Source organism: Helobdella robusta (assembly GCF_000326865.2).
Source record: "Helobdella robusta unplaced genomic scaffold HELROscaffold_25, whole genome shotgun sequence".
Classification (NCBI taxonomy): domain Eukaryota; kingdom Metazoa; phylum Annelida; class Clitellata; order Rhynchobdellida; family Glossiphoniidae; genus Helobdella; species Helobdella robusta.
In genome coordinates this window covers 798,273-813,828 of record NW_008704310.1, presented here as the reverse complement: position 1 = coordinate 813,828, position 15,556 = coordinate 798,273, and the positions used below count along the sequence as shown (strand labels likewise).

At 33.5% G+C, this 15,556-nt stretch overlaps 4 protein-coding genes across 4 annotated transcripts; 2 read left to right on the top strand and 2 right to left on the bottom strand.

The window, feature by feature from the left end:
• Positions 1-309: 309 nt before the first annotated feature.
• On the top strand, positions 310-1,563 carry HELRODRAFT_172962 (hypothetical protein; the record flags this gene model as incomplete). Its single annotated transcript, XM_009019620.1, has 1 exon — positions 310-1,563. One exon carries the CDS (start codon positions 310-312, stop codon positions 1,561-1,563), a length of 1,254 nt encoding a protein of 417 aa, XP_009017868.1.
• A 2,548-nt stretch (positions 1,564-4,111) lies between these two features.
• On the bottom strand, positions 4,112-6,131 carry HELRODRAFT_172961 (hypothetical protein; the record flags this gene model as incomplete). The annotated part of the gene is made up of 4 exons (XM_009019619.1): positions 4,112-4,378; positions 4,650-5,531; positions 5,596-5,831; positions 5,939-6,131. 4 exons carry the CDS (start codon positions 6,129-6,131, stop codon positions 4,112-4,114), a joined length of 1,578 nt encoding a protein of 525 aa, XP_009017867.1.
• Positions 6,132-6,891: 760 nt separating this feature from the next.
• HELRODRAFT_172960 (hypothetical protein) lies at positions 6,892-8,145 on the top strand (the record flags this gene model as incomplete). The annotated part of the gene is made up of 1 exon (XM_009019618.1): positions 6,892-8,145. One exon carries the CDS (start codon positions 6,892-6,894, stop codon positions 8,143-8,145), a length of 1,254 nt encoding a protein of 417 aa, XP_009017866.1.
• A 4,504-nt stretch (positions 8,146-12,649) lies between these two features.
• On the bottom strand, positions 12,650-13,915 carry HELRODRAFT_172959 (hypothetical protein; the record flags this gene model as incomplete). Its single annotated transcript, XM_009019617.1, has 1 exon — positions 12,650-13,915. The coding sequence occupies one exon, from the start codon at positions 13,913-13,915 to the stop codon at positions 12,650-12,652; it is 1,266 nt and encodes a 421-aa protein (XP_009017865.1).
• Positions 13,916-15,556: the final 1,641 nt, after the last annotated feature.

Below are 15,556 nucleotides of genomic sequence, written 5' to 3'. Positions count from 1 at the left end.
CCAACGGTCTCCCACTGTTAGTTTCAATTATGAGGTTTATTATACGTGCCAATTATCGATCGTTTGAATGTTTTGCGACATCAATTAAGATGGCAAATCATTTTCAATCTAGACGATCACAATAAGATTATCAATTGAACAATGACCTTTCTAACAAACACATCGGTGGTTCCACGCCGTCAACTACTATATAAGCTGCAAATGTCTCGTTAGTACCTGAACATTTTCGTGTTAAACTGGTTATAACATCTGCTTGCAAACATTATCATATTTTAAAATTATAAGAGCGTTTCATAGAAGTGAACAAAAATGGCAAGACGAGTATCATTCCTGTTGTTCAACGAGGTGGATCAGAGTTACCAGGTTTATAGCAACGTTTCTGACGGAGGACTTCCAATCAAATTTGTTGAAACAGTTACTGAACCATCAACTGACGCAACACAAAACGTGAAACGAAAGTCAATATTGAAAGATGCAAATAGATCAGTTGAACGCACAGAGCCAGTGAATCCCGAATATGATACGACAAACAACGACAAATACATTCATCCTTCTAACAATTGTTCTACGTCAAATAATACAAAAGAGGCATTGCATTCATTATGCTGCTGCTATTTATACAGAGAATGTAAAACCCTCGAGAACACGAGCAATAGTCAGCAGGAACGTACGACAAAAAATAAAGCGTCTTCATCGAAACGTCTGTCCAACATCATCAACAAAAGAAGAAACAGCATCAACCATTCACTACTGAGATGCTTCCAAGTTGTCACAAACGATGGAAGTGAGGACAGCGATGATGGCATTGAGGAAATAACATTCCCATCTTATGAAACTAGTTGTTCATCGAGCTCTTCAGCTGACACCATTGTAACATCATTTGCGAGCTGTTCTTTTATAAATGCAGAATTATTTGAAAATATCAAGTACATAGACGACGAAGACAATGAAAATGTTCAAAGTCGTATTGAGCCAACTTTTGAAATCCTCTCAACAAGCAGTTATTCAGGAGATCATGGCATCGATCTCACTGGCGACACCACACCACAACATATCACTTCAACGTCACACGTGGCATCCACAAGTAATTTGAGCAACTATTTCAGCGATGCTTCAAACGCATCCACACTTTCTTCAGCCACTTTACCAAGCAACAACACCTCGAACACATCTCCAACTATCAACTGCCTGAACTTGAAAGAAGGTTGTTACGAAGTTACTTGCGATCCATCTGGTTGTTTAGTTGAGGTCATCTGCACGTCTCATGAGTTGCATTTCAAATGTCCTTGCTGTTCAGCTGTTAAAACAATGCAACCTGGACTCAATTATTACTACTTGTTGAAGCACATCTTCGACGAAGACCATCCTCATAAGATCATGCAACAACTCAAGAACTGCATCTGTTCATCGGTTGAGGCTGACAAACAGGAGAACTACGAAACAACGAGAACAAAAAATTCTCTGCCTAGAAGAGTGACAAAATCTCTTGTTGGTCGATTGAGACGTTTGAAGCAACAGAATGGTTCTGGTGCTAAGGTTTCACGGAAGCAATGTGTCCTGTGAATATTTTATTAATTTGTTGTTTGTAATTGTTTAAATGTATTTAAAACCTATTTATCCTCATTTTATTTCAATGAATTTTTAAATTTCTACTTACTAAATTGTATATAATAAAAACATTACCTTTTTTCTATGAAAATACTAAAATAGTATTAACAAATTATCGTTAAAAAGTTTTGCGAAGGTTCGAATGAATAAGTTTGTAAAAATTTACCAAAAATAATATTAAAATGTTTTATTTTTCAATATAACAAACCAAGCTTTTCAAAATTGAAATAGTATTCACTGCATTGTTTTATTTTATAAAAATGTTAAAAAAACATTTCTAAAAATATTTATTTTTTTTGTGTGATTTATCGAATTTTTAGAATTTGAGCTGTTTTGATAAATTTTTACATATTTAACGACTTACACAGTGCCATTCAATTCCATTAATTTTTTAATTTTTTAATATAGTCTTGCATTTGTAACAGATTCTGCGTCTATCAAAGTCTGGTTTTTAAAGAATAAACGATAAACAATATTAAACAAATTAAATAAAATCAGTAATTAATTTATGAATAAAATAATAATTCATCAACTAAAATTTAATTTCTGGGGAAGCAAAGAAAAATTAAATTAACTATGTTATGCCTTCATTTATTTAATGACCATAAATAGTGTTCGTAGACAGGTTTACCATAGCGAGTTTAAAAAAACTCTCCAGTCATCGTCTTTCCAACTGGCGTGTCTCAGTCTGTCAAAGATTTTTTGCTGGATTCAGTATTTTTTGAGGAGTTTTTTTTAAGTGAATGTTTTTCATCCAATTCCGAAAAATGTTATCAATTTAAAATAATTTGTTTTTTTTATTATGAAATTTTGTTAAAGAAGGTGTTTTTTGAAAAATAAATATGTGTAGCGATAAGCGATCCTCCTCAATACTGAAAATAAAAGCTATTGTACTACTGGAATGAAATGAATGATTTTTTTCGGTCTGTTAATAAACATAAACATGTAATAATTTTGCTGAGCAAAACAATTAATTTGACTGATTTTAAATGTTTTCATGAAATGTTTATTTGTTAGTGATAATAAGGGGCTGTCCATTAAGGATACCGGACTTTTTTAACGTTTTATTGACCCCCCTCACCCGTGTCACAAACTGACACAAATCGACCAAGCCTCCAAAATTAAGCATGTGACAAAAATTTAACCCCTCTTAATGATAAGTCATAAAACAATATAATCGTTTTATTCATTTTATTTTTTATTGATATCAAAATAACGAATGACAAGTTTATATAACGATAATTTGATATCTAAAGGCTTTACCGTAGTTAAAATATAATGAATAAATATAAACTTCTACACCTACACAGCGGTAAACTTTAACGATGGCAATAAAATTTGACTCCTTTTTTAACTAATATTCATGAGCTATTTGCTCGCTTGAAAACTTTAATATTCATTATGCGCAAATATAGATGAAAAAAATTTATTTGTTTTGTTGATTTAAAAAAAGGAACGTCACACTTACGTTTACCCACTCTCCTCCTGGTCACAAAGTGTCACATATGTTTGGACCCCCTTCCCCTTGAAGCGTGACATCTTTCATTTTCTAAGGTAAAATAATGATACTAAATTTGAAAATTTTTTCTGGAAATCGAAACCATTGTCGAAAGTCAGAGTCGAGAGTTGGAATATTTTAAAGGGTCGGAATCAGAAGCCGATATTTTTTATCCAACTTTGACACCCTAACCTCTTCATTTAGTTTTCCTAAATTTTTTTTATGTAGATTTCGTTTAATTTAGCTATAATATTTAATTTAGAATTGTATTGTTGAAAGTTAATATTCAAATTATCTGATTTTAAACTCTATAATTCACTAGTTGTTTTCCAGAAGATGCTCACATACCAAGAAAAACACATTCCACCCGATTGCACCAGATGTCATTTTCAGATCTCGTGTATAGCTGCAAGTTGAACTTTTTCAAAAATTCCATTGTGGCTTTTTGAATTACCGATTGAGCTAGATTAGCGTTGATTCTTTGTAGCTCCATTCTTAAGCTAAACAGTTAACCACCATTTGAGTTCAACATTTTTATCAACAACAAAGTTAAAACATAAACAAAATCGTTAATGTTTGGTCGAATTTTTTAATTTGTTATCGATTTGTTAAAATTTATTAAATTGTTGAGCTTAATACAGAACTTTTGAACTTTAAAAATTATATTTGTACAGAACTGTTGAATTTTAATAATTTTATATTTATATTGTTGTTATTACTATTATATCATAATGATAATAGCAACCAAAAAGCAATGGGTATTTTAAAACAAAGTCTTTTTAAAAGAGTCTTTTAAAACAAAGTCTTTTTAAAAGGGTCCTTTAAAACAAAGTCTTTTTAAAAGGGTCTTTTAAAACAAAGTCTCTTATAAAAAGTTTTTTAATAACAAAGTCATTTCTGTTTAACCAGTACTTGTAAAATCCGTATGTATGCGTAAAAAAAGACATGTTTCAAAATTATAATTAAAACATAAAATTTTTTCATAAGTTTTTTGTTAATGTAACTTCATTCAATGTCAACGAAAGCACTCTGCAACCATTCGAAAAGGTTACGCACAACTGGAAAGGGCTGATCCATTCTGACAGGCGGTGAAACAGCTTCTGAACATAAAATCTCCCCACTGTATCCTTCATCTGGATCCTGTTCAACATGTGGTGTGTCATCTTGATCTTGCTGAACAGGTGGCTGCCCTTTATCCTTGTGGTTACGTGAGTGTGTTTTCATCGCACCTTGTGATGGGAAGTACAAATGGCAGAGAAAACATGTTTGTTTCTGTAGTACGTCAGAGGACAACGAGGTACAGAAGTGATCAAAAGGTATCTAGTCCTTCTGTAAATGCGACAATGCAATGCGTTAAAAGATCGAACCATAAGAGCCTTCAGTGCTTCCAACCTAAAACATTAAAATATACAATCTGAGTTATGAATTAAATTCTTATTTGTAATACAATTAAAAAAATATATCCGTATTACATATATATGTATATATCTTTACATAAAAATAAATGACAATATTGTTAGCTGCATTGAACGTAAACAAGTACCTGTGAACAAGCAATTCCTGTCTTGGTGATGATGTAGGGTATTGGTGGCGGCAGAAAACGATGTGGAAAAATTTCATTGAAATGTGATCTTTTTAGACCACAACATGCTTCTGTATTGCACTTTATTATATGCAAGCAGTACTGCGACTGTCGAACATGACTTGCAAACCAATCGTTTGGTGGTGCTTGAAGGTCCAATTTCCCTGTAGAGCAAGGGACAAACGTCGCTACTACATCAAAACCGTCGATGACAGTGGCGTTCCATACTTCGGCAAGGACTTCGCCAGCTTTCTGAAAATTGGCCATTTCCAACTCAGCATTAGTTGTCTTGAGGCTTGCATCTAGATGTGAACCAAAATGGTCGTGTGGTAGTATAAGCCCAAATAATTCTCGTAAAAGTGGAGCCATACGGCGCTCGACAGCATTGTATGCCGAGTGCCCAGGAGCATGACATGCAATGAAGATAGCATCCAAATCATTCTTGCGAAAAGCATGATATGCTGCCGCTAGAGTCTTTGGATATCTAGGGTTTTCATCTGGGCCACCGTCTATCGTAATTATGACAACTGGTTTGACTGCATTTCCAGAACACATGACTTCTTCAAACTGAGAAATACCTCGCAGTGTTTGAAAATTGTATGCATGAGTGGCTGCTGTACTACTGTCATGTTTCCCGCTGCGAATTAAAATTGCTGTGGGTCCGCTGTAGCTGACATGATCCTTTTTCACTACACATACAGCATAGACAGATGGGATGAGCTTATGACGCTTTGCAACAACCCAGTCATGGTCGGGTAGCTGAATACGATAGTCTAAATGCATAAGTATTGATGACTGTTTGTTGGCAGCAGGAAGTCCCAGCGGGACGCGGGCTTTGTCGTCCTGGTTCAGAAAAAAAAACACATTCTTCACCCATGCAGACCGCTATATCCTTAAGATAACTCACTGTTGCAGCAGCAAAGCGTGCATCATCATGCCTGTGCCTCTCGCTGTTTGTTGCTTTAAGTAGTTTCACAGGCACTGTTGTTATGTGACGCCTCCCTTCAATGGAGGTCGAATTTCTAGGAAGAAGGCGCAAATAAGTCGCAGATCGACTTATACGATATTCATGTTCCAGTAACGCTTCATGCAGTTCATCTAATGTTTTGCAAGCCTGCAGTTTCTCTGTTCGTCTTTTGTCATCTGCTGATGCACCAACCGTAGCAATATCAATTATTGTCTAAAGTAACAAAGGTTGATCACATTCCAAGCGTGGTCTTCCAGTCTTGATTCTGTTGAATTTCTTTAACTTTTTCGCAACCGCTGGATTATCTGTGAGAGTTCCTCTATCTTTTGTTTGAATTCAACTCGTGATTTCTTTTTTTTGATTTGGTCAGATGCCAGACGCTTTAACCGTTTCTCAAGGGTTTTTTGGCCTGCTTCTAACTCTTTAGCTGTCGCCTTCATCTCATCATTCCACAATCCAGAATTCCGTACCAACATCAGTTGTGCATTTGTAGACTGAAGTTTTGTTTTAGCCAAGTCCTGAGCTGGTGTTTTTGTCCATCCTGTTTAATGTCCTTTTGTAATTCAGAAGCTGTTGGATCAGGCTGAAAGTAAACAAGTGGTATATCTTTTAAAATGTGACACAATCAATGCATGAATAAATTTTGTATATACATAACAGTTATAAAAACCTTAACCAATGTATCTTCAACGGTGGTTCTGGCAACCTGATTATTGAACATATGCATTATTGAACATATGCCATAACAATTTTTGTTTAAAATCAACAAATTAAAGTCTACCCAAATAAATTACAAAAACCTGCTAAATATTGATCAAACAAACACGAAAAATATTTTTTGGGTATCAGATCTCAACAACCAACACAAGTTCACTTTAAGCATATGTTCGATCAACACAGCAAATTCTAACAATCAGTTGTAAAGAGAATCACCTCTTAACGGTCTCCCACTGTTAATTTCAATTAGAAAGTTTATTACACGTGCCAATAATCGATCGTTCGAATGTTGAGCGACATCAATTAAGGTGACTAATCATTTTCAATTTAGACTATCACAACCAGATTATTAATGACCTTTCTAACAAACACATCGCTGGTTCCACGCCGTCAACTACTATATAAGCTGCAAATGTCTCGTTAGTACTTGAAAAATTTCGAGTTAAACTGGTTAAAACATCTGCTTGCAAACATTATCATATTTTAAATTACAAGAGCGTTTCATATAAGTGAACAAAAATGGCCAGACGAGTATCATTCCTGTTGTTCAACGAGGTGGATCAGAGTTACCAGGTTTATTACAACCTTTCTGACGGAGGACTTCCAATCAAATTTGTTGAAACAGTTACTGAATCATCAACCGACACAACACAAAACGTGAAACGAAAGTCAATATTGAAAGATGCAAGTAGATTAGTTGAACGCACTGAGCCAGTGAATCTCGAATATGATACGACAAACAACGACAAATACATTCATCCTTCTAACAATTGTTCTACGTCAAATAATACAAAAGAGGCATTGCATTCATTATGCTGCTGCTGTTTATACAGAGAATGTAAAACCCTCGAGAACACGAGAAACTGCCAGCAGGAACGACCGACAACAAGCAAGACATCTTCATCAAAACGTCTGTCCAACATCATCAACAAAAGAAGAAACAGCATCAACCATTCACTACTGAGATGCTTCCAAGTTGTCACAAACGATGGAAGTGAGGACAGCGATGATGGCATTGAGGAAATAACATTCCCATCTTATGAAACTAGTTGTTCATCGAGCTCTTCAGCTGACACCATTGTAACATCATTTGCGAGCTGTTCTTTTATAAATGCAGAATTATTTGAAAATATCAAGTACATAGACGACGAAGACAATGAAAATGTTCAAAGTTGTACTGAGCCAACTTTTGAAATCCTCTCAACAAGCAGTTATTCAGGAGATCATGGCATCGACCTCACTGGCGACACCACACCACAACAGATCACTTCAACGTCACTCGACGCATCCACAAGTAATTTGAGCAACTATTTCAGCAATGCTTCAAACGCATCCACATTTTCTTCAGCAACCTTACCAAGCAACAACACCTCGAACACATCTCCAACTATCAACTGCCTGAACTTGAAAGAAGGTTGTTACGAAGTTACTTGCGATCCATCTGGTTGTTTAGTTGAGGTCATCTGCACGTCTCATGAGTTGCATTTCAAATGTCCTTGCTGTTCAGCTGTTAAAACAATGCAACCTGGACTCAATTATTACTACTTGTTGAAGCACATCTTCGACGAAGACCATCCTCATAAGATCATGCAACAACTCAAGAACTGCATCTGTTCATCAGTTGAGGCTGACAAACAGGAGAACTACGAAACAACGAGAACGAAAAATTCTCTGCCTAGAAGAGTGACAAAATCTCTTGTTGGTCGATTGAGACGTTTGAAGCAACAGAATGGTTCTGGTGCTAAGATTTCACTGAAGCAATGCGTCCTGTGAATATTTTATTAATTTGTTGTTTGTAATTGTTTAAATGTATTTAAAACCTATTTATCCTCATTTTATTTCAATGAATTTTTAAATTTCTACTTACTAAATTGTATATAATAAAAACATTACCTTTTTTCTATGAAAATACTAAAATAGTATTAACAAATTATCGTTAAAAAGTTTTGCGAAGTTTAGAATGAATAAGTTTGTAGACATTTACTAAGAATAATATTGAAAGGTTTTATTTTTCAATATAACAAACCAAGCTTTTCAAAATTGAAATAGTATTCACTGCATTGTTTTATTTTATAAAAATGTTAAAAAAATATTTCTAAAAAGATTTATTTTTTGTGTGTGATTTATCGAATTTTTAGAAATTAAGATGTTTTGATAAATTTTTACATATTTAACGACTTACACAGTGCCATTCAATTCCGTTAATTTTTTAATTTTTTAATATAGTCTTGCATTCGTAACAGATTCTGTTTCTATCGAAGTCTGACTTTTAAAGAATAAACAATAAACAAAATTAAACAAATTAAATAAAATCAGTAATTAATTTATGAATAAAATAATAATTCATCAACGAAATTTTAAATTTTGGGAAAGCAAAGAAAAATTAAATTAACTAGGTTATGCCTTCATTTATCTAATGACCATAAATTGTGTTCGTAGACAGGCTTACCATAGCGAGTTTAGATGAAAAAAATTTATTTGTTTAGTTGATTTAAAAAAAGGGACGTCACACTTACGTTTACCCACTCTCCTCCTCGTCACAAAGTGTCACAAATATTTGGACCCCCTTCCCCTTGAAGCGTGACGTCTTTCATTCTTTAAGGTAAAATAATGATACTAAATTTGAAAATTTTTTCTGGAAATCGAAACCATTGTCGAAAGTCAGAGTCGAGAGTTGGAATATTTTAAAGGGTCGGAATCAGAAGCCGATATTTTTTATTCAACTTGACACCCTAACCCTAACCTCTTCAATTAGTTTTCCTAGATTTCTTTTATTTTGATTTCGTTTAATTTAGCTATAATATTTTATTTAGAATTGTATTGCTGAAAGTTAATATTCAAATGATCTGATTTTAAACTCTATAATTCATTAAATGTTTCTCACATACCAAGAAAAACACATTCCACCCGATTGCACCAGATGTCATTTTCAGATCTCGTGTATATTGAATTACCGATAATTTGATATCTAAAGGCTTTACCGTAGTTAAAATATAATGAATAAATATTAACTTCTACACCTACACAGGGGTAAACTTTAACGATGGCATTAAAATTTGACTCCTCCTATAACTAATATTCATGAGCTATTTGCTCGCTTGATAACTTTAATATTCATTTTGCGCAAATATAGATGAAAAAAATTTATTTGTTTTGTTGATTTAAAAAAAGGAACGTCACACTTACGTTTACCCACTCTCCTCCTGGTCACAAAGTGTCACAAATATTTGGACCCTCTCCCCCTTGAAGCGTGACATCTTTCATTCTCTAAGGTAAAATAATGATACTAAATTTGAAAATTTTTTCTGGAAATCGAAACCAGAGTCGGAAGTCAGGGTCTAGAGACGGAATTTTTTAAGGGATCGGAATCAGAAACGGATATTTTTCATCCAACTCTGACACCCGGATTCCAACCTCTTCAATTAGTTTTTCGAGATCTATTTTATGTAGATTTCGTTTACTTTAGCCATAACATTTTATATAGAAATGCATTGCTGAAAGCTAATATTCAAATGATCTGATTTTAAACTCTATAATTCATTAGTTGTTTTCCAGAAGATCCTCACAGACCAAAAAAAACACATTCCACCCGATTGCACCAGATGTCATTTTCAGATCTCGTGTATAGCTGCAAGTTGAACTCTTTCAAAAATTCCATTGTGGCTTTTTGAATTACCGATTGAGCAGTGGTCCGTGCGCTGATGTGATCTCGTCAGTGAGTCAAACAGAGGTGTTGAACTGTTTCTGTTCCATTGATGCGATAACAAATCAACATGCATAGCAAATCAGAAAGCGTTAGAGTCAAGAGATTGGTTATTTTTGCCGTAATTATAACCTTGTCTAATTGAAACAAAATATATAACAAAAACCATGAGCATACATTTCTTAACATCTCTATAAAACTTATTTTGTAACAAAAATTTAAAAATTACGCAAAAAATAAATAACAGAAAATTGCTAAATAAGGTTCAAAAAATATGCGTACATTGAAAATTCATTTGGCCATTACACTTCAACAAATGTCCAACTCAAACATATGTCCAACAGCAGCAAATTCTAACAATCAGTTGTAAAAGAACCACCACCCAACGGTCTCCCACTGTTAGTTTCAATTATGAGGTTTATTACACGTGCCAATTATCGATCGTTTGAATGTTTTGCGACATCAATTAAGATGGCAAATCATTTTCAATCTAGACGATCACAATAAGATTATTAATTGAACAATGACCTTTCTAACAAACACATCGCTGGTTCTGCTGTTAAAACAATGCAACCTGGATTCAATTATTTCTCTTACTTGTTGAAGCACATTTTCAACGAAGGCTATCCTCATAAGATCATGCAGTAACTCAAGAACTGCATCTGTTCATTAGTTTAGACTGACAAACAAGAAAACCGCCAAACCCCGAGAAGAAAAAAAAGGACTTTATAATTCTTTCAAATTATCTCAAGCTAAAATAAACTGGCTTGACGATTTTAGATCTAGCTTAATCAATTCTGCGATAGCGTCTACTTACGCAATATATTTTGGCAGAAATAAGTCTTGACTCTAGTTTTTATATTATTTCATCACCTTTGTACACATTCATAATGACGAGCATTGATGTTAAATTATACATTATTTTAATTTTTCAACTGTTTTAATATTTGATCATTTTATATTTTATTGTAATTTTCATTTATATTTTGGCTTTCGAAGAAATAAAAGAGTTCTCATTGTTGTTGTTGTTGCAATTGTTGTTATTATTATTGTTACTATTGTAGTTATTATTGTAGTTGTTATTATTGTTGTTGATATTATTATTGTTGTTGTTTCTACTGTTATTAGTAATAAGATGGGGATCACAGTCCTCTTATTACAACTGATACTATTGGAAAAAGAGTTATATTAAGGCCTATTGTATCATGAATATCATTCTTATTTATTCGTATTTATTATTAATTATTTTATTATTTTATTAATCAAATTATTGATTCAAACCAGACAACTACTACAAGATTCTAGTTTCTAGATATTTCTATAGACAAGTTGTTTTTAGTTAGAAGTTGAAGCATAGCTATGACATTTCATTCATAGGTTAAGTTACATTGTCGTAAGTGTTCATAAATTTGCAATTATAGATGGAGAAAATAATTTTGTAAAAAGAATTGTTAGTCCACAAAATTTTCATGCAGGTTAAGATGGGATTTAAGAGATTATAAAATGAAGTGGAAAAACGGCCAACTAACAGTCCAAGAAATTTTGACAAACCAGCCAACTGACCAACCAGCCAACCAATCAACCGACCAACAAATCAACCGACCAACCAATCAGCCAAACAACCGACCAACCAACCGACCGACCGACCAATCAATCAACCAACAAACCAATCAACCAACCAGCAAACCAACCAAATGACTGGCCAACCAACTGACCAACTAACTAATTAGACCAATCCAGCAAGGTTATTCAACATATCAAAAAAAATTCAACTAGAAAAAACATCTGAAAAAGCTGCTATGCAATAAAATCAAACATTCTGACAAAACATATCACAAATTACTGCTTCAACTATTGTTTATTATACTCAATACACTAAACAGTAATTTTAAAACTTTAAAAAATAAAAATATCTTGTATTATAATTCGGTACATAAGACCTAAACCTTCTTTTTCATCTTCTTTCTCATACCTTATCCCTTCAGGACATTGGCGACCATCGACCTCCACAAAAACTGTGTATTTAGTTGATGAATAACTTTTTTAATATTAAAGTAATATTAACTTTTTTAAATTTGTTTAATTTTGTTTATTCTTTATTCTTTATAAAATCAGACTCCAAGGGACTGTTATGAAAGCAAGACTATATTATAAAATGAAGAAAATTAACAGAATTGAATGGTATAGTGTAAGTCGTTCAATATGTAAACCTTTATCAAAAAAGTTCAATTTCTAGATATTTGATAAATCACCTAAGGAAATAAATAAATATTTTAAAACAATTTTTCAGCATTTTTAGAAAATAAAATATTGCAGTGATTACTACTCCAAATTGAAAAGCCTTGAATGTTGTGATGAAAAATAAGACATTTTAATATTAATTTTAGTAAATTTTAATATTCTTATTGATTAGAACGTGCGCAAAACTATTTAACGACAATGTTATAATACTATTATAGTATCTTCATTGAAAAAATGTATTTATTATATACAATTTATTAGGTATAAATTAAAAAATTCAGGAACAAAATATGAAAAAAAAATGTTATTAAAAACAACAAATTAATAAAATATTCACAAAACGCATTGCTTCCGTGAAACCTTAGCACCAGAACCATTCTGTTGCTTCAAACGTCTAAATCGACCAACAAGAGATTTTGCCACTCTTCTAGGCAGAGAATTTTTTGTTCTCGTTGTTTCGTAGTTCTCCTGTTTGTCAGCCTCAACCGATGAACAGATGCAGTTCTTGAGTTGTTGCATGATCTTATGAGGATGGTCTTCGTCGAAGATGTGCTTCAACAAGTAGTAATAATTGAGTCCAGGTTGCATTGTTTTAACAGCTGAACAGCAAGGACATTTGAAATGCAACTCATGAGACGTGCAGATGACCTCAACTAAACAACCAGATGGATCGCAAGTAACTTCGTAACAACCTTCTTTCAAGTTCAGGCAGTTGATAGTTGTGTTCGAGGTGTTGTTGCTTGGTAAAGTGGCTGAAGAAAGTGTGGATGCGTTTGAAGCATCGCTGAAATAGTTGCTCAAATTACTTGTGGATGCGTCGAGTGACGTTGAAGTGATCTGTTGTGGTGTGGTGTCGCCAGTGAGGTCGATGCCCTGATCTCCTGAATAACTGCTTGTTGAGAGGATTTCAAAAGTTGGCTCAATACGACTTTGAACATTTTCATTGTCTTCGTCGTCTATGTACTTGATATTTCCAAATAATTGTGCATTTATAAAAGAACAGCTCGCAAGTGATGTTACATTGGTGTCAGCTGAAGAGCTCGATGAACAACTAGTTTCATAAGATGGGAATGTTATTTCCTCAATGCCATCATCGCTGTCCTCACTTCCATCGTTTGTGACAACTTGGAAGCATCTCAGTAGTGAATGGTTGATGCTGTTTCTTCTTTTGTTGATGATGTTGGACAGACGTTTCGATGAAGATGTTTTGTTTGTTGTCGTACGTTCCTGCTGGCTGTTGCTCGTGTTCTCGAGGGTTTTACATTCTCTGTATAAACAGCAGCAGCATAATGAATGCAATGCCTCTTTTGTATTATTTGACGTAGAACAATTGTTGGAAGGATGAATGTATTTTTCGTTGTTCGTCGTATCGTCGTTGTTCGTCGTATCATATTCGGGATTCACTGGCTCAGTGCGTTCAACTGATCTACTTGATTCTTTCAATATTGACTTTCGTTTCACGCTTTGTGTTGCGTCAGTTGATGGTTCAGTAACTGTTTCAACAAATTTGATTGGAAGTCCTTCGTCAGAAATGTTGCTATAAACCTGGTAACTCTGATCCACCTCGTTGAACAACAGGAATGATACTCGTCTGGCCATTTTCATTCACTTATATGAAACGCTCTTGTAATTTAAAATATGATAATGTTTGCAAGCAGATGTTATAACCAGTTTAACTCGAAATTTTTCAGGTACTAACGAGACATTTGCAGCTTATATAGTAGTTGACGGCGTGGAACCAGCGATGTGTTTGTTAGAAAGGTCATTAATAATCTGGTTGTGATAGTCTAGATTGGAAATGATTAGTCACCTTAATTGATGTCGCTCAACATTCGAACGATCGATTATAGGCACGTGTAATAAACTTTCTAATTGAAATTAACAGTGGGAGACCGTTAAGAGGTGATTCTCTTTACAACGGATTGTTAGAATTTGCTGTGTTGATCGAACATATGCTTGAAGTGAACGTGTGCTGGTTGTTGAGGTCTGATAGCCAAAAAATTTTTTCGTGTTTGTTTTTTTGTTTGTTTTTTTGTTTGTTTGTTTGATCAATTTTTTTTTAATTTTTGTAATTTTTTTGCGTAGTCTTAAAATTGTTGATTTTTAACAAAATTGTTATGGCAGATGTTCATTAATGTATGCTCGTGGTATTTTTGCCTTTTTGATTTCAATTTGACAAGCTTATAATTACTGGATTAATGTTGAATTGTTTTGCATGAATAAACTTCTCTAGTGAATGGGACAGAAACAGTTCAACACCTCTGTTTGACTCACTGACGAGATCACATCAGCGCACGGACCACTGGAAACAAAAACAGCAACAAAGTCACACATTCATTTTAATTCAAGCAGTGAAATTCCAAGCAGTATTCGGCGAAAGTTGAGGCACAAAAAAGATGAACGCCAACATCTGCAAGTCAACGATGAGGTCAAGTGGAATTCATTGGTAACAACCAGCATCGATAACAAATTAACAAATTCAACCAAACATTAACGATTTTGAATATGTTTTAACTCCGTTGTTGATAAAAATTTTGAACTCAAATGGGGAACTGCTTAGCATAGAATGGAGCCACAAAGAATCAACACTGACCTGGTTTAATCGTTACCTTAATTCAAAAAGCCACAATGGAATTTATGAAAGAGTTCAACTTGCAGCTATACACGAGATCTGAAAATGACATCTGGTGCAATCGGGTGGAATGTGTCTGAGTGGGTGAACATGTTCTGGAAAACAATTATTGAATTAAACAGTTCAAAATCAGATCATTTAAATATTAACTTTCGGCGATACCATTCTAAATGAAATATTATAGCTAAATTAAACGAAATCAACATAAAAAAGATCTATAAAAACTAATTGAAGAGGTGTCAGAGTTGGAGGAAAAATATCGGCTTCTGATTCCGATCCTTTAAAATATTCCAACTCTCGACTCTGACTTCCGACACGAAAAATTTTCAATTTTAGTATCATTATTTTACCTTATTTTTACTACCAGATAAACATAACTTTAAAAACATTTGGAATCAGTAAATTTAACTGTTTTACTCAGTAAAATTACTTTATGTTTTTAAGCATACCAAAAAAATCATTTATTTAATTCCCTTTAGTAGTACAATAGTCTTTATTTTCAGTACCGCTACACATATTTATCTTCTAAAAAACAAGATCTTTAAAAAAATTTTATAATAAAAAATAAAATTTTCAAATTCATAACATTTTTTGTAGTCGGATGAAAA